Raw genomic sequence first — 23,659 nt, 5'->3', positions numbered from 1 at the left:
CCCTAACCTCCGCACAGTGAAGACCTGAACAGGTTATGACAGTTGTAAGCAGTCGTTTAATATTGCGTCCCACCGGTTTTATTGTTCAGTCTAAGGAACAGTACAAATAAAAGCTGTACTAAGCGATAAAAGTGCTTTTCAACGTTATTGTAGTGTTTCGGTGAGGCATTGTAAAAAAAAATATGTGTTGAAATATGTGGCAAGTTCGCGTATTTTATCGCTAAAAGCCAACAAATATCAATCCCCGTGCTCGTGGATGAGAGGCTCGCGCGAGAGGCGGCGCATGCGCACTCACACTTTGTGCCATATTGGAATGAGGTCGTGAACGACTAGGCGGAAAAAGACACGGCATCTAAAACCGACTTGAAAAACTCCTCACTGGTAAGAAACGAAATGCATTCCCAAATATTTATGTATTTTACCCTTTGCCCTAATCAACCTTGGCTTTAACGAGCGATTTTGCGTTGCCTGCATCTTTTTTCCCGTCTCCAAAAAAAGGTGACTTGTGCTCGCTCGTATGAGTGCCTGGCTCTATTGCTTAAGCTATGACGTTTCAGTAACTTGACTTGGTTACAGGCGTTTTTAGCATGTGCACGAAATCAGCCGCACTCACATCAACATAAAAAAGCCTCGCGAATCAGTGCAGAGAAAATGTTTCATGTTTAATAATGTTGAATTGCACGATGTGTCTTTCGGAATGAAAGTTGCCCGATCGGCGTGAATGTATTAAATGCTATTATCCAGTTATATGTAGCTAGCCGAACACACTGCGCTTGACCAGCGAACTATCATCATCTCTTATTGGGCGGTTTCTGTGAATTACACTCACTAAATCGAATCGTATTATATATCAGCTATCGGTAATATTTATCGCTACCTTCTAAATGGCGTTTATTTGAGCTTCGGTTGTACATAACACTGATGCATTATTTTTTTATTGTAAATAATTGTTATTGTATGCTGTTTTAGTAACATTTATGTTTAAATGATACAGTTGAATTGTAGCTTCCTCAAACACTTTTAGAAATTGATGACAGTGTCATTCTCTGGCCGTGTTACATAATAGAAGTTGTGTTGTAAGTCACCATCACTCTATTGAGAAGAACTCAAGCTCTTCATTAAGACATCAATATGCAAGACAAATATTTTTTTACTATTATACTATAATTCTTAAATAGAAAAAAAAGTGTTAATTTATCCAATAAAAATCTTAAAAATATTATTCAAATGAATGTCCTCTCATTTTGCAAAACTGTGAATAATTCGCCAGAATGTCTTTGAACACTTCGAATAGTTGGAGGACCTGGCTGTGGTTGGTGCACGTGACAGCGTTCACTGCGTCATTTTCATGTTCTTCTTTCGTCTTTATTGCTTTAAGTCAGTAATGTTCGCTACCGTAATTCCCCTGTGTTTGTGTGTATTTACGGGATTTGATCAATGGAGGGAAGTTGTCTTTAGCTCAAAGTGATGGAGCGGCAGACTTTGGCAGGAATGTGCTGAGGGTTCATAGACACACCAGAAATAGATTTCCGCTGTCCTGGGGTCTCCTCATTCTCTCATGTGCAATGTTGTAACACCATTATCACCATATATATATGTGTGTGTTTAAATCAAATTTTTTCATATGTTTGTCACTTTGAATTAAATGTATATAATGCAAAGAGGAAGGAATAGTTAGAGGATAGTAATGATTTCGAACAAGTAATTTGAATTACCACAAACAATTCCTGCACAAAATGAGCAGGATTGGTTGTAACACAGGCACTCTGTGTACTTGACATTATTCTACACTTTAGGGACTTGTAGTAGATTTCTAAACTACTTTATTTTGTTACAGACAAATATGGGAATATTATATCAAAGTTTGAGACATATAGTATAGAAACACAGAGTTACAGATGTTGAAACAAAGTGTTACACTCCTCAGTCTCACCTATATAATTTCAGTATCTTTCCCTTCTGATTCTGCCCTTACAATATCACCATGGTAACTGTAGTTTCTGCCAAAATACCATAGTTACTACAATATCTGTAGTGATGTATTACTCTTACTTCTATAAAACCATAATAAATGAAAATATAATGTATTAAATGCTTTGAGAATCTTTATTTTATTTAACTTTATTATATATATTTTTTTTGTTTTGATGCCCATACAGACTTATACTAAGCTCCAACAGTAACTTGAGTTACGTAATCAGATTACTTTTTCAAGTAACTAGTAAAGTATCGCATTACTTTTAAGTTTACAACAAAATCTCTGAGTTATGTTTTCATTTAAGTAATGCAAGTTTCCCATTTATCGACTGACAGCTCTCCTGTCCCAATGTTGAGAGAAATCGAGAGTAAGTGCAGAGGCGTTGTGTGTAAACATGATGTTATTGTAGTTCTAGACTAAATGTGAGCATTTACTCATCTCACTTGCACAAAAACAGAGTCAGTATTCCTTAAAATGAATAAAAACAGTGAAATGCAATCTCAGAATATTGCACAAACCTGCAATAATTAAATATATTAAAATAAACAAATATACTTTATGTATTTAATCTCACTTTATTAACCAATCTCTTATCTCTCCAATCACTAATAAGCAAAAATTACTATTAATTTCACTTTTGGTGTGAAAGGGCCTTTACATTTGCCAAATATAGAACTTTTGTTGTTGTTGTTGTTGCTAAAAAACAAACAAGCAAGACCAGCCCAGGTGAGAATACCAGTAACGCAAAATTGATGTAACGCATTACTTTCCATAAAAGTAACTATGTAACGCAATTAGTTATGTTTTTTAGGGAGTAACGCAATATTGTAATGCATTACTTTTAAAGTACCTTTCCCCAACACTGCTAATATTTGTAAATAAGTTTTTATTTGAGCGGAAACTGTCGTTACCATGGTCTTTTTTTTTGTAAGGGTAATTTCTTCACAATATGCTTTAACGTTCAGTTGATCATGATACTGAGGGACAGCGACATGGCTTTTTAAACTCTTTTCAATCCCTATTGGAGAGCACCGTGACCCCCAGCACATTGTGTCCGTGGCCCGCGCTGTGCTCCGGGGCTCTGGGACGGTGCTGGAGTGAAGGGGGGTGGACTGAAAGAGTTGATCCCAGCAGAGCAGGAGGGTCGTGGCCCGCCAACGGCTGTCAGGGGGAATGTCTGACTTTCTTTAATAGAGACGTCAACCTTCACAAAGACAGCTTGACAGCTCTGGATGAATAGACAGAGTTAATGCAACTTTGTTAGCCGTTTTCTTTCTTTTGCATTTATTCAGACTGCATGTTGAGTTTGAAACAACTTTCAAAGTTGTTTCTGGCTTTTTAGTTGAGTTTCTAGCTGAACATCTTTATTTGGTCTCCCTTTCTCTATATATACAGGTATGTTTCCTTGCTTTATTAGAGATTTTACTGTGCTGTTTAGGTGACATTAGCAAATCTACCCAATCTTTTCATTTCGCAATGCTATATTGGGTATTGTGGTGCATTTTTGCTTCTCAAAGTTGATGCGGGGAGTCTGGGCGACAGAAGTGGCTTTTATCTTTGCAGCTACGCACTAAGGATTCCTCCTCCCACTTACTTAAATGAACTAGGCTGTGTGAAATGTGGCTTGTGCAAGTCTCCTCATGTTTCTGTCTTGTCATTCGCATACAGTTTCTCTCACACACGCAAATACTTTTATAGAAACGCATTTATATTAATTGTAATTCTAATATCATAATTTATCTCTTTGTTTCAATGTTTGTTTTTCTCTCATTTGTTTTTTTCCCCCTCCTTATTATTCATGTAGAAGCAGTTTGATTGTCCTCCGGGGGCTTCAGACATGAGCCTTGAGGTGCTGGAGTCTGGTAAGCTATTTGTGTTATTGTGCTCCATTGCTGAATAAATTGCAGAAAAAGAATACTATAGTCCATCCTCTGAACCTGAAAAATACAATATTGAGAGCTTGTGGCTATATCACACGTATTTAGATTGCTTTGGCTCAGTGTTTGTCCTTGACACAAAGTGGTGGATGCAAAGGTCACTTGAGAATTTGTGCTAGTTCCTGTCTATTATTACTATATATGTTTAGAAGCATTCGCTTTCACGCTCTGTTGATATGGTTTGATGTGAGGTGGTGAGGCTGTTTGTGGAGAGAGCTGAGCAGACTTTGAGGTGTATGAGCTATTGGTCATTCAATGTTTCAGATGCAGACTCTGGCCAGGATGTGTCAGAGTTTAACTGGGATGACTACCTGGAGGAAACCGGGGCACTTTCTGTTCCTCATCATGCGTTCAAACACGTGAGTGAATTTTACATTATTTTTTAATCAAATTTGAAAGTGATAATATACTGCTTAAAAAACATGTTTTTCCTTTACGCTAGTCTGATTCATTATACAGTTTTATGCAATTACATACAACTTACATTGCATTCAAGGTAAATATTTTATCAGTTCATGCATTCCCTGGGAATCAAACCCAAGTCCTTGTTGAGCTGTTTTTTTTTTTTTTTAAAGAACCAGGTTTGAATCCACCACTGAATAATCTTTGAATCAGCTTAATTAACTTATTGAGACATTGCTTTCCGGCCACGTCCAAAAACAGAAATGTGGGCCGCACTGAAGCCAACACACAAGAAAACTATTATTCACCTTTTAAATTTTACTCAGCTTTACAACATTGGTCAAATCCTAAAGTCAACACTCAGATTAACTCGCTATGCATTAGTGATGTATTCCTACTCTCATGGGAAATGTAAGACCAATAAGTGACCATTTACATCTTAAATAATTTATTTACTGGGTCAGGAATTAACCAGGGTATGGAGCAACAATATTACTGATAATACCACCAAAATTACACCGGTATTTGAAGTCAAGTATGTCTGATGGAAAACAAGCATCTATAGTCCATTCCTTTGATTTTAAATCTTTTATACCACTGATATATTTCATCATATTCTGTAATACTATAATACTTTAGTGCCCCTGCAGAGGTCACTGAATGACCTATAGCAGTCAGATTACTTCTGTCGCAGAGGCAAAAGTTGTATAATATATTTGGTGTTAATATTATACAGCCATTTGATCACATAAATAGGTGGCATCAATGTGTTAATATGGGTTAATAAAGGAAAAATGCCCTTGAAAATTAATTCCAGAGGGCAAATATTCCCACTTTAGTTAATTTCTCACACTGAATTTATGCTTCATGATTTAAAGGTGAAGCGTGTCATTTTTCTGATGCTTAAACAAAAAATAATCATGCAAAGACAAGTAAAATGAATGCATTAGTAGGTTTGTCTGTGTGTCTTGACCAACACATACAGTAGTTGAAGGCGGGACTATCTGAATGCTGGCCAATGGCAGACAAGGGGATTGTTTGTCAAACCTGTTTCAAAACCACTGTGTTACTGTTAACTAAAACTAAAACTATTAAAAAGTAGAAATTCTGTAATTGAAATAAAGATGAAATTATATAATAATAATAGTTGAAAAAACTTAAACGTAATTGTGAAATTTTGCCTTGGCAGATAACTGAAATAAGTTGAAGTTGAAGTACTAATATTACAAAAACTAAAATATAATAAAAATAAATTAGAAGCATTAAAAAACTAATACAAATGTCAAAAGAACAACAACATTACTAAAACTTAAACTAAACTTAAAATGAAAACTGAAAATATAAAAGTAAAAGCTAATTCAAACTATTAATAAAATAAATTAATAGTTTATATATAATACTAAAATAACACTGTACTAATATTACAAAAATTAAAAAAAAATAATTAATTAAAGAGAAACATAACTTATAAAAATTACTAAAAGTTAAACTAAAATGAAAACTGAAAATATAAATAGGTGAAGCTAATTCAAACTATTAATAAATAATATAATAGTTTATAAATAATGCTAAAATAACACTACTAGTATTACTAAAACTAAAAATCTAAATAAAAAATAAATTAAAGCTAAATAGAAACATTTAAAAAAAAAACTAATAAAAATTACAAAAGAACATAAAATTACTAAAACTTAAACTAAACTTAAAATGAAAACTGAAAATATAAAAGTAAAAGCTAATTCAAACTATTAATAAAATAAATTAATAGTTTATATAGAATACTAAAATAACACTGTACTAATATTACAAAAATTAAAAAAAAAAAATTAATTAAAGAGAAACATAACTTATAAAAATTACTAAAAGTTAAACTAAAATGAAAACTGAAAATATAAATAGGTGAAGCTAATTCAAACTATTAATAAATAATATAATAGTTTATAAATAATGCTAAAATAACACTACTAGTATTACTAAAACTAAAAATTTAAATAAAAAATAAATTAAAGCTAAATAGAAACATTTAAAAAAAAAAACTAATAAAAATTACAAAAGAACATAAAATTACTAAAACTTAAACTAAACTTAAAATGAAAACTGAAAATATAAAAGTAAAAGCTAATTCAAACTATTAATAAATAATATAATAGTTTATATATAATGCTAAAATAACACTACTAATATTACTAAAATTAAAAATTAAAAAAAAATTAAAGAGAAACATAACGTATAAAAATTACTAAAGAACATAACAAAATTACTAAAAGTTAAGCTAAAATGAAAATATAAATAGGTGAAGCTAATTCAAACTATTAATAAATATAATAGTTTATAAATGCTAAAATAACACTGTACTAGTATTACTGAAACTAAAAATTAAATAAAAATAAATCAAAACTAAATAGAAACATTTAAAAAAAGACTAATAAAAATGACAAAAGAACATAAAATTACTAAAACTAAAATAAAAACTGAAAATAAAAAAGTAAAGGCTATTAACAAAAAGACTCTCAATAAATACTATAATAGTGTTCTGTGTCTTTTGCAGGTGGACCAGGGCCTGGAGACGGGTCTGACTCCTGGTATGAAGCTGGAGGTGTGTGTCCGTACGGAATCAGAAACCGCGTACTGGGTGGCCACAATAATCACCACCTGCGGACAGCTGCTGTTGCTTCGATATGAGGGTTACCAGGATGACCGGCGTGCCGACTTTTGGTGCGACATCATGACCGCCGACCTGCACCCAATCGGATGGAGCAAGCAGCAGGGTCGACCAATGAAACCTCCTGAGGGTGAGAATGGCGACTGAGCAATTTCACTATGCTTTCTAATTTATGATGATTAGGCCTTAATTGTTTCGTTTAGTCACTCACCTACTCAGGAGAACATTGTGGCTTTATAGGTAAAGATGATTTGAATTTAGGCTCTGCAGAGGTTATGCTCTCATTTCTGAAAAGCTTTGTATGCATCATCCACATTTGCATATTTCTTTATGTACTTCAAGTGCTGTGTTGCTTGCAGCATAGTGCTAATTCCTGTAGGTGGTTGTTCACAGTCGATTTGTGGGCATATTCAGGAAATGGGGGAGGGGTGTTTGTGTTGGGGCTTTCATTTAGCTTACAGCCTGCTGATGGGTACAGCCTTTACTCCTCTGAAATTATTAAAGGACTCATTTTAATACTTAAAGCTTCTTTTATTAATAAAATCCTGGAATAGAGTGCAGTATGTACAGGCGTGGGGGAGTACAGATGGTTGCTGGCATTTTGCTTCTGGCTGTCTGTGCCTTATTGACAGCTGCACTTATGGCCCAAAATACCATGTCAGTGGTGAAGCCATCATAAGTGCAAAATGACTTAAATCTGTCAGCAGGATAGTCTGTTAGAAGATCTGCTACTGTATGTCCCTTACATGTGGCCCTGATTTTGTGCTCAGGTGTCCGAGAGAAGCACCAGGACTGGGAAGCGTTGCTGGAGAAAGCTCTGGCTGAATCCTGCAGTGTACCTGCTAGTCTGCTGGAAGGGGTAAGGACTAATATGCCTTAAATGTAAGAAAAAATTGATAGAAAGTTAGTCATTATTGCAAAATAAACTGATAAATTATTATCTTAAAATATAAAAATGAAAATACTGTATATTATATATAAATAAAATAATATGATATATTGAAATGAATACTTCTCCAAGTCAACTAATGCCAGTTTAAGGTCTTTTAAGTTGCATTGGTATGAAATGAATAAAGAGGGACCTCAGAGTGATTCACACTACCATTTAAACGTTTGGGGTCAGTAAGATTTTTTTTTGTTTTTTTTTAAAGAAATTAAAACATTTATTCAGCAAGGACACATTAAATTGATCAAAAGTAAAGACATTTATAATGTAATGATTTTTATTTCAAATAAATGCTGTGCTTTTGAACTTTCTATTCATCAAAGAATCCTGAAAATATTGCATCACAGTTTCCACAGAAATATTAAGCAGCACAACTGTTTGTTTTCAACATTGATGATAATAATAAATGTTTCTTGAGCACCATATCAACATCAGAATGATTTCTGAAGGATCATGTGACACTGAAGACTGGAGTAATGATGCTGAAAATTCAGCTTTGTCATCACAGGAATAAATTACATTTAAAAATATAATAAAATAGAAAACAGTTATTTTAAATTGTAATATTTCAAAATATTACTGTTTTAACTGTATTTTTGATCAAATTAAAGCTCCCGTGGTGAGGCTTTCAAAAACATTTTTTACAACTTGCTGACCCTAAACTTTTTAATGTGTACGTTGCTTGTCTTTCAAAGGTTATTTAATAACTAATTTAAAAACAACAGAGTGCTGTACAGTTCATAACACAAAATAATAAGATTAAAAACATGAGAATTAATAATAATTGCAATTAATTGCAAAAAAAAAAAAGTAGAAAAGGCATGAGTTTTTGAACTCAATATAACCTCAAACAGTAATAAAAACTAAGGAATAAAAAATTGTCTTTGACACACTTTGTTTAAGAAGTGGCCATTAAACTAATGGTTGTTCCATATTACTTTTTTTCCCCCTGTGCGTGTGTGTCTGTAGGCCCAGCGTGGCTGTAATCCTATAGATCTGTTAAGTCCAGGTCTAAACGTTGAGCTAGTGGACCGTCAAGATGCTGGGGTGGTCTGGTCTGCAGTGATTGAGGAGAACGTAGGGGGCCGCTTGCGGCTTCGATATGCCGGCACAGACGGGCTCCCTGACACCCAATCCATCACATGGGTCTTCTACCTGGACCCCTTGCTTCATCTACCGGGCTGGGCACAGGAGCACAGCTGCACTCTCAGACCACCTGCAGGTGAGGGTTTCATCATTTCTAAATATCTTTATGCCTATCAAATTAAAATCCCGTTGTAATTTAACTTAATAAAGTTCAAACCTTTTTAGTTGTAGTTTTTAAAATAGAATGCATTACAAAGTGTATGATTTTGTTACTAGCATGGCCATTTTTCAAGTTTATGTGCTCTGCACTATACTACATCCAAGCACTAGCTAGCTTTTGAAAAATGTAAGTGGTCAGTGCAGCTAAAACCATGGAAACAGAAGCAGAAGCCGATAATAAATGTAGGTCTTGAGGGTTGTTGTTGCTGCATGTTCTGTAGCTAGATGATTCCTAACAGAGTAGATGAGTGAACAGACCAACAGGACTCTCAGTTGAATCTTCCTGACCTATTAATATGCATTTCAATTACCATGCTGTGTTTGAGATCATGAACAGAAAGGTAGGTTGCTCAAGTTGTCCTTGTACGCACTAGAGTACTTTTACCCTGGGAGACCCACATATTACAGTTTAGCTAATCAATAGTAAGGATTGGTGGATGGAGGAAGGGTTTAGATCAGAGTTCACTAACTTTTAGAAGATAAACATATAATGAGGTCAGCAGATCTGATTGTGTGTTTGTGTATGTTTGTTTGTAGCTCTGCTCCCCCTGCGCACTGAAGCTGAATGGGAAGATGTGAAGAAGACAGTCTTCTCTCAGGTGCAGGACTCCAACATCAGCGAGGAGTTTTACAGGGTCAGTAAATACTGATTAACTACCACATGTTTGCTAAAACTTGACTCTGACCCTCAGTTTGCTTGTTTGATCCCTGTTGGTGTGATCCATAAACTGGAGAGTTAATGGCGATCCACTGTGACCTTTGTGACCTTGAGCTAAGGACTTAACAGCAGCTTGCACCAGGTTGATTGTTCCTGTGTCCCCTGCTCGGACACAAAAATCTGGCTGCAAGGAACATTGTGCATGCACATCAACAGTATAGCTTCAACAATACATTGCGTGCAATGCCCGACCTTTCATTTCAAATGAATCATTAATAATATAACCCAATTTGCAGCTCTTTCTTGACTCATTATTTGATCAGAGTCATGTTCTATAATATGCATTTTTCACAAAATTAGATGTTTACAAAATTAGATGTTTAGAATACAGAAGAAGATGGTAACTGGAAGCTACTTGCTGATTTAAGCATGCAACATAATAAAGTCATGTGACAGCAATATAGCGTACTACTTTTTGGAATGTTTGTTGTTGTACATATTCAGTTTCACATACTATTTTTAAAAAAAATAATGAAATAGTTTAAAGTTAATCCAAGTTTTATGGCATTTCAATATGATTTGAAATTTTTTAAATCAAGAAACTGAAAATGAGGAGTACCTTAAAACTTAGTACCTTAAATATTATATATATTGATCAGTTTAATTTAAACTAATCTAACTAATCCAGTATAATTTAAGTTATCATCTGCTTATATTTCTGTATTTTTTTTATTTTATTTGTAAGTTGTTGGGTTTTTTTTTTTGGATTTGGATTTTTTTTTTTACTGGTTGTGTTTAACAATGATGATTGTTTAATGAAGGCTAAAAAAATCTAAATGGTGTTGCCAGTATAAAGTATGTACAGTGCAGTATGTTAGTATGCTAATATTTCATTCGAAACTGTCAACATATCAAGGTATGTTTGATTAGTGTTGTCAAAAGCACCGACTTCGATACCAAGTTGGTACTGAAATTTAAAAAATGTTCCGCTTTGAGCAATGTTGAGTGGATTCGTAAACACCTCTGATTGGCCATTGTGTTCACACGCTCATCGGATATGTCTGTGATTGGCTACAATAATCAACACTTCAAAAACTTTGTAAATAGTCATCAATGACGCTCTTCACCGAGCGCTTGCGCAGATACACACGGGAGCTTTTGAAAGCAGGCATCTATCAGTGGACCTGCTTACAAACGCTCCCACTTTCAAAACGCTTTCAAACGCTTCCGTGCGTTGATCATTGTAGCCAATCACAGACATATCTGATAAGCGCGTGAACACAATGGCCAATCAGAGGTGTTTACGAATCCGCTCAACATCGCTCAAAGCGTCACATCTTTAAAATTTCAGTATCGACTTGGTATCGAAGTCGGTACTTTTGACAACACTATGTTTGATACAATAATAATAAGGATGAAAGGAATTCAGAAATGGCTAAAAATGCTTTTTCTGCTCTATTGTTTCTACTTTATTTTCTAAATTATTCATATTGATGAAATATATGCTTGTTTCTGTATTCAGGACAGATCAGCCATCACTCCGCACTGCTTTACTGATGGAATGAAGCTGGAAGCTGTGGACCCATTAACTCCTTTCACCATCAGCCCTGCCACTGTGGCGAAGGTAGCGTAATAGACTCTAAAGTAGCTCCCCTATCCTCTCATTTCCTCCAAAATGTGCTCGACACACTAAACTGCTGTAGTTTGGGCCTGTTACCCTAATGCTTTGCTGAATAGAATTGCTAATAAATAAAGCTTTGTAACAGACTAATTTAGTGTTGATTTGATTCAGTTATAACAAAATAGCTTTACCAGAAATTAATACTCTTTTTCAGTTAGTATTCTATCAAACACAACTTTTGCCTCCTATTTATCATTTTGGCTAAAAAAAAATGAAGGATTAGTTCACTTTAAAACTATCCAAGCTTTACTCACCCTCAAGCCATCCTAGGTGTATGTGACTTAATTTTTTCTGATGAACAAAATCGGAGTTATATTAATAAATATCCTGACGTGTATAGCTAAGAAACATTAATAAATGTAATCTAATAAATATCTAGCTTCTGCCAGACCGCCTTCCGTATTCAACTTACAAAGAAAGTGTAAAACTCTCGCAGTTCAAAACGCTTGCGCTACGTCCTACACCTTCCGTATTCAAATTACGAAAAAAATTACGCAACGTCAGTTATTCTTTCTTGTAAGTTGAATTTGGAAGGCGGTCTGGCGGAAGCTAGATATTTTACTTTATAACTTGTTGAATCTGGATATTTTGTTACACAAACACATCGTTTCACTTCAGAAGGCCTTTAATAACCCCCTGGAGCCGTGTAGAGTATGTTTATGATGGATGGATGCACTTTCTTGAGCTTCATACTCGTTGGTCCCGTTCACTGCCATTATAAAGCTTTCCATTAACATGGGTGTATTCCAGATAACTGAGTTGATGAACAGGAACAGGAAAACTAGTCGTAGCCTGTGCCCTTATTCTCAGCTCCATTCGTGTATATATACTGTATTGATTTACCCGTTTGTTTATGTGTGTGAGACAGGTATTTAATGATAAGTTCTTTCTGGTGCGGATGGACGATATGAGAGATGAGGCACAGAAAGAGGGAGGTGGACGCTCTTTCCTGTGTCACAGGGACAGTCCGGGAATCTTTCCGACGCAGTGGAGTCTAAAGAATGGAGTCAAGCTCAGCCCTCCTCCAGGTCTGGAGATACAACCTCCCTTTAATTGTCATATACAGTAAAGAAAGTGAAATAACACAAATGACTGACAATATATTAATAAGGGGGACCTAATGGGAAGGTGGCCCATCCTTTCCTTTCAGAACTATTTAATTTCTTAGAATGCAGTACTACAAGTCCTGAACTGTCTGTTGGGAACATTGCTTAATTGTTCTCGAGCAGGAAAACTTTGCATAAAGGTTTATTGAGATCTGGCGATTGGATATGCCACCAAGCTTTAGCTTATCCTGCTGTCCATGAAACATTGGTTTCCTGGGAATTTGGACACATGAGTGAGCAGTGTTTTTACTGTAGGATGCTCCATGTCGTGAAAAACAGCCTCATTCCTTGGCAGTTATACTGCCCAGCAGAGCAGTCATTAGACCTAATGGCTGGTGTGGGATGGCTGGCCATGATGTTATGGATCCCTCCTCATTTTAACAGCTGGAAACACACTTGAACTTTGCCAAACATAAACCCATCTGGATGAGAAATCCATAAATGTGATTCATCATTTTTTGTTTTGATGCAGGTTTTTTTTTTTTTTTTTTTCTTGACATCAAGTTGTGTGGATTTATCTGTGGTTTTGGTCTTGGAGACACTATTTGACCTCTTTGGACCATTGTTGCTTTGAGCGCTGCCATATCAAAGTGTTCCTTGTTAGATCTCTTTTACGCCTCACATGCTACTAATTGCCAATCAACATATTGATTAGTTCATCCTCTGAATTGCCATTGGGGTTCTCTTTGTGATTTACTTCAAAGTGATGTTTCTTCTAGTGTTTTGGTTATTTTATAATCTATATGTATATTAGGGAGACAGTCATGCAGTTGACAGTTTCTCAGGTGCACTTGTTGACCTTTTTGTGTGTGTTTAGGATTCCAAGGTCAGGACTTTGACTGGGCGGACTATCTAAAGCAGTGTGAGGCTGAGGCAGCCCCTCAGCAATGCTTTCCTCCAGTGAGTTTCTCTTTCTGCTTTTTTAAAGATGGGTCAATGGCATGATGGTCATTTTTTCTATTAATGTAAACATGTTAGTTTACATTTTTGAATTAAAACTCATTTTGATATATTTTTTGGGTATAAAATCTAAACTGTAAACCCACATTCTTAAAAATAGCTATAAAAAAACTAAACAAATTTACACAATAAAATACTCTTTTCCAATATTTTTTACCGTTTTAATATTAGTCTTTTTTGTATAGGCTACCTTCTCGAAAACTATGGAAAACGGTATTTTACTGTGTAAATTTTAGTTTTTTTACAGCTAATTTTTAGAGTGAATTAAAGGATGACCTTTTTGAAAAGAACTCATTAATAGTTGGACATAATCAGTCAATTGAATAAGTCTTTAAAATATCAGATTTTGATTGACAATAATTTGTAAGAAAATATATACATGTATAATTTATATTTGTAAAGAATAAATATTATATATTAAAAAAAATAATGATTAAGACGTGCAAAATATAGTGTAAAATAAGTGTTTTTGTTGAGTTTTTTTCAGCATGTTCATAAGGGAGCATGTTCAGCAAAAGTTTAGGGTCAGTAAGATTTTAATGTTTTTGAAAAGTCTTTTATGCTCACCAAAGCTGCATTTATTTAGTCAAAAATACAGATATATTATTAAAATTAAAGATAACTTTTTTCCATTTTAATACATAATTTATTGCTGTGATGCAAAGCTGAATTTTCAGCATCATTACTCCAGTCTTCAGTGTCACATGATCCTTCAGAAATCATAATCATATACTGATTTGGTGGTCAATAAATTTCTTATTAATATCAATGTTGAAAAGTTGTGATAATTAATATTTTGTGGAAACCGTGATACATTTTTTAGGATTCTTTGATTAATAGAAAGTATAACAGCATTTATTTGAAATGGAAATCTTTTGGAACATTATAGATTTCTTTGTTGTCCAATCTCAGTTATTGATTGCATTTTGTTGCTGATGTGACTTTCTGACATTGAATTACTTTTCAATTTCATTGTAGGACCCGTCTGACCAGTGCATTAAAGAGTCCATGATGCTGGAGGCCGTCAACCCGCTCTGCCCTGAAAACATTCACGTAGCAACTGTTACCAAGGTCAAAGGTCAACACATGTGGATTCGTTTGGAAGGTGTGATGTCAACATTCTTCTTTATGCAGTATGGTAGCTCTGAAAGACCAAAAATAATTAGGCAATGTCTCCTTGAACTGGCTTCAGAGGAAACCAACAAAGCCGAATCCCTGATTAAAAATAGCAAGACCAGTAACAGACTAATTTAAGACTAGGCTTAACCCTTTATAGACATCACAGAAGGTCAGTAGGCATGAGGATTAGTCTCATTTATCTTTCCCTCCCGCTCCTTGCTCAGGTCTGAAGCAAGCCATCCCAGAGATTATAGTTTACACAGACTCCATGGATATTTTCCCAGTGAGCTGGTGTGAAACAAATGGCTATCCTCTTCAGCACCCTTGCAAGCCCAGAGGTCAGTGTGACAGCACAAACACTCGATTTCAGAGAACGTTCAAGTGCTGTGTACACATAAATTGATATTTATATTTGAAATGGCTTGATAAGATACTCAAATTCATGTTTATTTGCAGTGGAGAAACAGAAAAAGGTTGCGGTTGTTCAGCCAGAGAAACAGTAAGTAAGACACAAAAGTATTAAAATTGAGTTCAAGTAGTTTTGATTATGGGAAAAACAATCATTTATCTCTCTCATCACAGCCGGGTACCATCCAAAGACTCCTCACCTGATACTACCAAACAACTGAATAACAGCAGTCAGGCTGAGATTGGTGCGTGCCAGATACACGTCTGAACACTTGCACATATGCATGGTCTTCTTGTCAGATGTTTACAGTCATAAAAGCTCAATGCTCTTTAACATGATACTATTTTAATCTTGTGTGCGTGTGCCATCAGCAGGCCAGGCGAATGGGAAGTACTGCTGCCCTAAGATCTATTTTAACCATCGCTGCTTCTCAGGGCCCTACCTCAATAAGGGCCGTATTGCAGAGCTGCCCCAGTGTGTGGGACCTGGGAACTGTGTCCTGGTACTAAAGGAGGTTAGCCATAACAGACTGCTTGTTTGAAATAGTATTTAAATGTGTTTGTCTTTGCCTGGCAACAAAATGGGAGATATCCAAATGATTAAATGTTAATAATAGTATATTAAGTCTTAAAACTCGAATGGAAAACGAGATGAATGTGCACAAGAGGCTGTCTGTAATGTGTGTGTGTGTGTGTGTGTGTGTGTGTGTGTGTGTATATATATGTAATATAAAATATATATGTAATTAAAAAAAAGATAAAAATTCTTCTGCTAGTAATTTATTTCATTAGATGAATTGTAAGCCGTAGCAACTTATAGTGCATTAATAGAGAATGCGCCGTCACAGGTATGCTTTTATCTCTATTTTGTAATAGCTTTGAACACCTCTCAGTATCTGGAGTCAGAACAATTCCATTTTGTTAAGACTTATGAATACCTTAGCTGTGTGTTTTCAATTCTGACCTCTTGACCTGTGGCCTGTGCAGGTGTTGACACTGCTGATAAATTCTGCCTACAAGCCCAGCCGAGTGCTGAGAGAATTGCAGCTAGACCAAGAGGGCCGCTGGCAGGGTCATGGAGAGACACTTAAAGCCAAGTGAGTAGATTGTGCCTTAAGGCCCGGGTATACTTCATTTTACACATTCTGCTCCGTCTCGCTCACTGTAGTGTTCACACAGCTTTCAAAGTATACTCAACCGCAGATAAGCACGGATGGATGCATTCGACACATGCGCCATACAATTGCTTTTTTTTTTTATGCTCTTCCAGACGTCAGAGGGCAGAACTGTGAGGCTCCTGGAGGGCCACTGTCCTGCAGATTTCAGCTCCAACCTCAATTAAACTCACCTGAACTATACTAAAAACTGCCAGGTTGTTGTGTTGAGGCAAGTTGGAGCTAAACTCTACAGGACAGTGGCCCTCCAGGAGTAGGTTTTGACACCCCTGGTTTAGAAGAAGAACCTAAACAAAAACGATGTAAAACCTATTTTGTATCACTTTTTATGAACTTTTCTTCGACTACTGCATAGTACATCACAACTGTGCATATTTTCATCTAGTGGACTGTTTCAATATTCACCTTGCACATGCGCTGTTGTACGCGCACTGTTCGTGCGGTCACAAAAATTAGACACTGCACGGATGTCCACGGACCCTGCCAGTGATGGAAATTATGTCACACGGACAATGTGCAGATTGTCGCAGAACATGGACGGCTGAAGTATACTTTGGGCTTTAAAGTTTCTTTTCTAAAAAAAATGAAGAAAAAAACTTTTCCAGAGCTACCTGATCAAAGAAGTTGTTGAGACAAATTATGGAAGTTGGGCTTATGCTTTTTATCAATACATATAATAATTTATAATTTAATGATTAATATAATTATATAACATAAATAGTTTGTTCTTGGTTTCCTGACCAGTCTGTGTGCTTCATAGGTACAAAGGGAAGAGCTACAGAGCAACAGTAGAGATCGTTCGCACAGCAGACCAGGTGGCCGATTTCTGTCGGAAAACCTGCATCAAGCTGGAGTGTTGTCCCAACCTGTTCGGCCCACGAATGGTTCTGGAGCGCTGCTCAGAAAACTGCTCTGTGCTCACCAAAACCAAATACAGTGAGCATCACTTAAGTCATTTTCTCTACTGTGTCTATATCAGTAGTTTATTCTGATATTATTGACTTGCTGGATGGTACAGTACATTTATTACTCCAGTTAAAGGTGCAGTAAGTGGTATTTGAACTGTGCTGTTGGACATTGTTGTTATTTGAAATCAACCCAAACAAACACACCCCTCTCTTCATTGCTCCACCTCCAAAACTCACACTCCAATTCTAACCACCCTGCTCTGAGTCGGTCTCGAACCCTGGCCTGATTGCTGCTGGCATGCGAGACAAATGCACTACCAATGACGCTAAGCATCTCATTCTCTAGCGGCCGTCAGTGCGCAATGGTTTACCTGCACAACTCTCACTATCTGGCTTCTGTTACACACGCAATGCGAGTGGATGTCTGTTTATCACAGCTGACACGCAATAAAATGCTTCACGAAAAATAAAGCGCAGTTCATGAACGAACGACAAGGAAGCACAAAAAATGAACACAAGAGTAAATACAAAGTGTTCGTTGTTAGTTGCAAACAGCACAGAAGCTCCAGACAATTAAAACCCAGTGTACTCACATGAGAAGCGGGATCAAAGCAGTTTTCAGACCTTCCCTCTTAGCTCTCTCCAGCGCTGGAAAGCTTTTCTAATATAAACCGGGTCCTAAAGCGCTTGCCCAGCCATAAACCTTCATTCCAGTGATATTCTTTTGAGCTCTTTTGTATTGTGTCCCATTTCTTGTTCTGCAGTTTTTTTTCTTATTTACAAATCTCCCTCTTGCTCGTTCTCTGTCCTCGACCGTCATTCGCCCCCTGATGCTGATTGGTTAGACGTTTGTTGTTGGACTCAGCCCGACTAACTTCCAAACAGTAAATTTGAAAATTTACTTTAAAATTGTTAAAATTGTTGCAGATATTTGAATTGCATATGGGCATATTTTGTGAAAACACTCCCTGGTCATTTCAATCCCCACCCCCCAACGACTAAAAAAGTAGAAAAAAAAAGAACAAAGAAATTACATTTGACAAAGACAATGAAGCATCATGACAACATTTATTACCATATTTTGTACTTTTTTGTAATTCCTGTTATTTTCAATGATTCTCTTTAGATTTGTTTGTCTTTTTTTTTTTTCTTTTCTTTTTTTTTTTGCTGTATTACAATAAATGATTTTTGTAATACAATATTTTTATTATTTTAAATCAGCATAAATTAAAGATAAATTAAAGCATATATTATCATATATATGATCTATAAACAATTTAAATAATATATCATTTTTGTTCTCATTACATATATTATTCACAATAATGTCATTTTTGTTTTGTTTGTGTTGCTTTGTTTTTTGCTTAATTTTCATGAAAAAAAAAAAATGTTCTGAAAATATGCTTCATAGTATTTATATAAAATATAGTTTCTCTTTTCTTTCTCTTGATTTTGGGTTGAAATATGACCTGAAATTTGTTTTGAAGTTTTGTGAACATCACCCATATGAATCATTTAAATTACACAATGGTATAAATTACTTGCTGTTTAAGTTGTGAATCTAACAAATAGTTGTTTTATAGCATATTACTATGGGAAGAAGAAGAGCAGGCGTGTGGGTCGACCTCCCGGCGGACACTCCAACTTAGAGGGCGGTGTGAAGAGACGAGGCCGGAGGAGGAAGAGGAGGAAGCAGCTCTTCGTCCACAAAAAGAGACGTTCTTCTGCTTCAGTCGACAACACTCCGGCAGGTTCCCCTCAGGTAACAAGAGCTACACGGTGCAGAAGTCTGAAACCACTAGTAAAAATACTTCTATTTTGCATTTTTAATTTAATACAAATGTGTCCATTTCTAAACATTATCACCAAAAAATGTAAGTGAAAAGATAAAACAATATTTCTTAGAATCGCTTACATGCTCAACATCAGAGATTTGATTAGTGACCAGTCCAGAATCTTAACCATTTCTACCATATATCATAATATCATAATGTTCAATGTAGTCTCAGGTTTTTGGACCGCACTGAAAACGAATCAGATATGTTCAAAGTAACTGCTCAACAAGAACCATCTTCCTCCATCTGTTCTAATGTAGTCATTAAAATGTGAAATGCACAATCTGGTGAAACATTTGGTCAGAGTAAATGTCATTGCCATTAAGGTTCAACACATGAGCAGAATTCAGTTCTACCATCACAGCATCAAAGTGACCATCTCGGTTGTTAATATTAAATATATGTAGGTTAAATCAGGAGAAGCATCAAACTTTGTACAGTATTACTACAGTGTGCACTAATGTCACTGTCTGGCCTCACAGGGCAGTGGTGATGAGGAGGATCTGGATGAGGATGACTCTCTGAGTGAAGATACAGGATCTGAGCTGCAAGACGAGCTGATGGATGACTCCGAATACTCAGAGAAGAAGTCGCAGCCGCCCACTCCCTCCCCCTCCCCTCCAGAAACCCCCCGTCCCACACGCAGACGGCGCAAAGCTCGCTCACCTTCCTGCTCGGATGATGAGAACAGACCTCCTTCACCCAAGGTACCACTGCAGCAATATATAACTATTGGATAATTTTTCATATCAGCTAGTGTTGTCAAAAGTACCGACTTAAGTAGCAAGTCGGTACTGAAATTTAAAAATCTGACGATACCAGCATTTCCCCCTAGCATTTTGAGTGCTGTTGAACGGATTCTTAAACACCTCTGATTGGCCTTTGTGTTCACGTGCTCAACAGATATGTCTGTGATTAGATACAATGATCAACGCTTCAAAACATGTTGTAAGCCTTTGAAAGCAGGCATCTATCAGCGGATCCCTAATATATCCTCTGATAGATGGATTCGCTGATAGGCGCAATGTGCAGTACTTTGTAAATTTTAATAATTGGAAATATCATGGGGCCCTTCAAATATTGTCTTTGACAATGAGAAACTTCAGAGTTAGAAAGGATGAGAACTGCTGGTTTACAGTATACAAAATCGATATTTTTAACGTTAAGGAAAACAACTGTCTTTATAACTGTCGTATTATGTACTGCATTTGTTTGTTTTGTATATGATAACTCTGTGCAGTACTGACTGATTTCCTGTGTCTCTTCTGAAGAGTCCACGTACAGAGGTTCCTCCGAAGCTGTGTTTGGACAGCAGTCCACTGGAATGGAGTGTCACAGATGTTGTGCGTTTCATCAGGACCACTGATTGTGCTCCGCTGGCACGCATCTTCATGGATCAAGTAATTGAACACGCATAACGTACAGTCACAAGTGGTCAGATAAGATAAATTGCTGTTTATACCTGGTAGTAATCTCCTGTGACCAATACACAAAAAAAAAAAAAAAGTTTCGCGAAGGCTCGTGCATGTATTTGTTTGGGCTTTAATTTTCTCTTAAAGCCGTTTGAGTTGACACCACAAATTAAACTCCTTGTCTTAGTGTAATGGTTGATTGACAGGAGAGAAGACTGCACTTCATTGTTGTCCGGGAAGCACCAGGATTAGGGATTAGCACAAAGCCCCCACACGTCTGTCAAAAATCATTTTAAATATCACAGCCATAAATTAAAGGGTTAGTTCACGCAAAAATGATATTTTATAATTAATTACTCACCCTCCTGTCGCTCCACACCCATAAGACCTTCGTTCATCTTCGGAACACAAATTAAGATATTTTTGATGAAATCCAAAGGGTTTCTGACCCCCCATAGACTGCAACGTCATTATCACTTTCAAGGCCCAGAAAGGTAGTTAAGACATCATTAAAATAGTCCATGTGACTACAGTGGTTCAACCTTAAATGAAAATTCTGTCATTATTTACTCACCCTCATGTCGTTCCACACCCGTAAGACCTTCGTTCATCTTTGGAACACAAATTAAGATATTTTTGATAAAATCCAATGGCTCAGTGAGGCCTCCATTGCCAGCAAGATAATTAACACTTTCAGATGCCCAGAAAGCTACTAAAGACATATTTAAAACAGTTCATGTGACTACAGTGGTTCAACCTTAATGTTATGAAGCGACGAGAATAATTTTTGTGCGCCAATAAATAAACCAAAATAACGACTTTATTCAACAATATATAGTGATGGGCGATTTCAAAACACTGCTTCATGAAGCTTCAAAGCTTTATGAATCTTTTGTTTCGAATCAGTGGTTCGGATCGCATATCAAACTGCCAAAGTCACATGATTTCAGTAAACAAGGCTTCGTTTCGTCATAAGTGTTTCGAAACGTTTCGAAATGTAAATGGTTCACGTGACTTTGGCAGATGAACCAAGGTCTTACTGGTGTGGAACGACATGTGGGTGAGTAATTAATGACAATTTGAATTTTGGGGTGAACTAACCCTTTAATGTTATGAAGCGATGACAATACTTTTTGTTTGCAAAAACAAAATACAGTGCAGCGCTTGAAATAGTGGCCATGATTTACCTAAAACAAGAGAATGCATTCATGCAGTGTGGCTACAAATTAACAAGTTGTGGGAATTATTCATTTGTGGCCAGGTTTTCTTTTCTTTTTTTTCACGTCATCTGCAGAGCTTTGCAGGTTTGAATAATTTGCAGGTTTGGATCGCAAAACGCTTTGGGCCCCATGTAAACCTGAACAGATGCTTTTACTAGGCGTAAATACATTGCACAGATTAAACTACATCTTTTGACTCGCATGCTTATTTAGGATCCTACATCTGTATATTATTAAAACTCTTTTTCATTTACCTTCCAGGAAATTGACGGTCAGGCGCTGCTTCTGTTGAATCTTCCCACTGTACAGGAGTGTATGGACCTGAAGCTCGGCCCTGCCATCAAGCTGTGCCATCACATCGAGCGGGTCAAGCTGGCATTTTACCAACAGTTTGCCAGCTGAGGATGACCGTCCATAGAAAAGAGTAGGGCATTTGACATTTTAGGTGACTTTCCTAATGTTTGTGATCTTCCTTTTGCTCTATGGATCATAGAACCTTTAAAATCACTTAGCGCTTTAGACGCCTCCTGATCCATTAGTTCTTCAGCAGGCGCAGTCGAGATTAACTACTGGAGGGGCGTTTTTCAACAGGGTCAATCTGGTACTTTTACAGCTGGGCTCTCCATCTCAGATCAAGCCTGGACTAGTGTTTAGTTTGTGATCTTTTTCACTTTTTAAAAGATTAGTACAACCTGGGTTCAGCCAGTGTTAAACCTGGGTTGGAAGAACTGTGTCTGCAACAGTAAGCAAAGCTCTTCACCTGTTTCTTAAACCTTTATTAACTGTAGAGCGGATGACAATGCAATTACCTTAAGCACAAAAAAAAAATTGCCCATGTACTGTAAGTGTATGCAAACTTGTACATACAGGAGCGTGAATGTAAATACTGTAAATAACCAGATGTTAATTTTAGTGGGACTGCTTTAATGTTCCCATTTCGGTTTGGTTTTCTATAACAGCTTGGAAATTACACTGTAACACAGCAGTGCAAAAGATGAGGCATGATATGCCTGATGCTGCCATTTTGGTTTCTGTAAATACTAATAAGCATTTGCTCATCCTCACGATGCATTATTAAATAAAAGTGCAGAGTAATAAAAAGTAATGAGGTGTTGGTTAAGACATAAGCACAAATACTTCAGGTTACGTCTCTGACTGTGATAGGGAAAATATTAATTGTGGCAAATCCAGGGTCTGTCAACAACACCAAATTGAAAAGAGTCTTGGACTCTTACAAACATGTCTGCTTGTAAAAGTAATGCTTTTAATATCAAGTAGAATGCAGCATCTGTTTTAAATGCATATACTGCATTCAATCATTTCAGGGGCCTCTATGTTGTAATGGTCTAAATAACTGGTTTGGTCTTGCATTGCAAAGCTATTCCCCTACACAACCAGATAGAATCATTTGATTTGTTATCTATGGATTATATTTGAATTGATAGTGAGATATGCGACGGTCTCCCTTTTCTTGATTTAACAGACCATTTCCCTTGATCCTTCTTCTTTAAGCATTTGTGCTGGAATGAGAAAGATGAATTTGGAACCTCGTCTTGCCACATTCCGCTTTGTTCATTTTTCCTGTTTTTCACCGGTTTGATGAAAGGTTGTTGAATTAATAATTTACTTTTGATTATATGTTGGTGGAAAATGTTATTTAAAAGAAAATAAAATGAACAGAATCTTGCCTTTGGTTTCTTTTTCAGGGGGCAAATTTAAAGAAAGTGGAAGGGGTCTTTAAAAAAAATACATGTATTTGGGTTTATGTAATTTTCATAGTTAGAATATGCCTTATAGATCATATATATATATATATATATATATTCAGAAGGTCTTCCAGGTTCGTGGAATTGCAAATCTGATATATACAGGTGCATCTCAATAAATTACAATATCATGAAAAAGTTTTTTTTTTTTTCTTTTCTGTAATTTAATTCAAAAAGTAAA

General features: G+C 36.1%; 1 protein-coding gene across 2 annotated transcripts; it reads left to right on the top strand.

Annotated features, from left to right (window-relative positions):
* Positions 1 to 273: 273 nt before the first annotated feature.
* On the top strand, positions 274 to 23,399 carry sfmbt1 (Scm like with four mbt domains 1). Of its 2 annotated transcripts, none has more exons than XM_051911636.1 (21): positions 274 to 381; positions 3,783 to 3,840; positions 4,180 to 4,274; positions 6,866 to 7,109; positions 7,750 to 7,838; positions 8,895 to 9,147; positions 9,768 to 9,865; positions 11,411 to 11,512; positions 12,438 to 12,597; positions 13,493 to 13,575; positions 14,614 to 14,740; positions 14,979 to 15,092; positions 15,211 to 15,253; positions 15,337 to 15,407; positions 15,538 to 15,677; positions 16,150 to 16,259; positions 17,098 to 17,273; positions 18,829 to 19,007; positions 19,563 to 19,787; positions 20,352 to 20,480; positions 21,974 to 23,399. In XM_051911636.1, the coding sequence occupies exons 2-21, from the start codon at positions 3,816 to 3,818 to the stop codon at positions 22,112 to 22,114; spliced, it is 2,604 nt and encodes an 867-aa protein (XP_051767596.1). In that variant the 5' UTR covers positions 274 to 381; positions 3,783 to 3,815; the 3' UTR covers positions 22,115 to 23,399. The 2 variants fall into 2 exon arrangements, with proteins under 2 accessions (XP_051767596.1, XP_051767595.1); XM_051911635.1 differs by having other exon boundaries at positions 15,535 to 15,677.
* Positions 23,400 to 23,659: the final 260 nt, after the last annotated feature.

This window comes from Ctenopharyngodon idella, chromosome 11, assembly GCF_019924925.1.
Source record: "Ctenopharyngodon idella isolate HZGC_01 chromosome 11, HZGC01, whole genome shotgun sequence".
NCBI classification, from domain to species: Eukaryota; Metazoa; Chordata; class Actinopteri; order Cypriniformes; family Xenocyprididae; genus Ctenopharyngodon; species Ctenopharyngodon idella.
The sequence above is the reverse complement of the archived record's forward strand: the minus strand, read 5'-3'. Positions and strand labels throughout refer to the sequence as shown.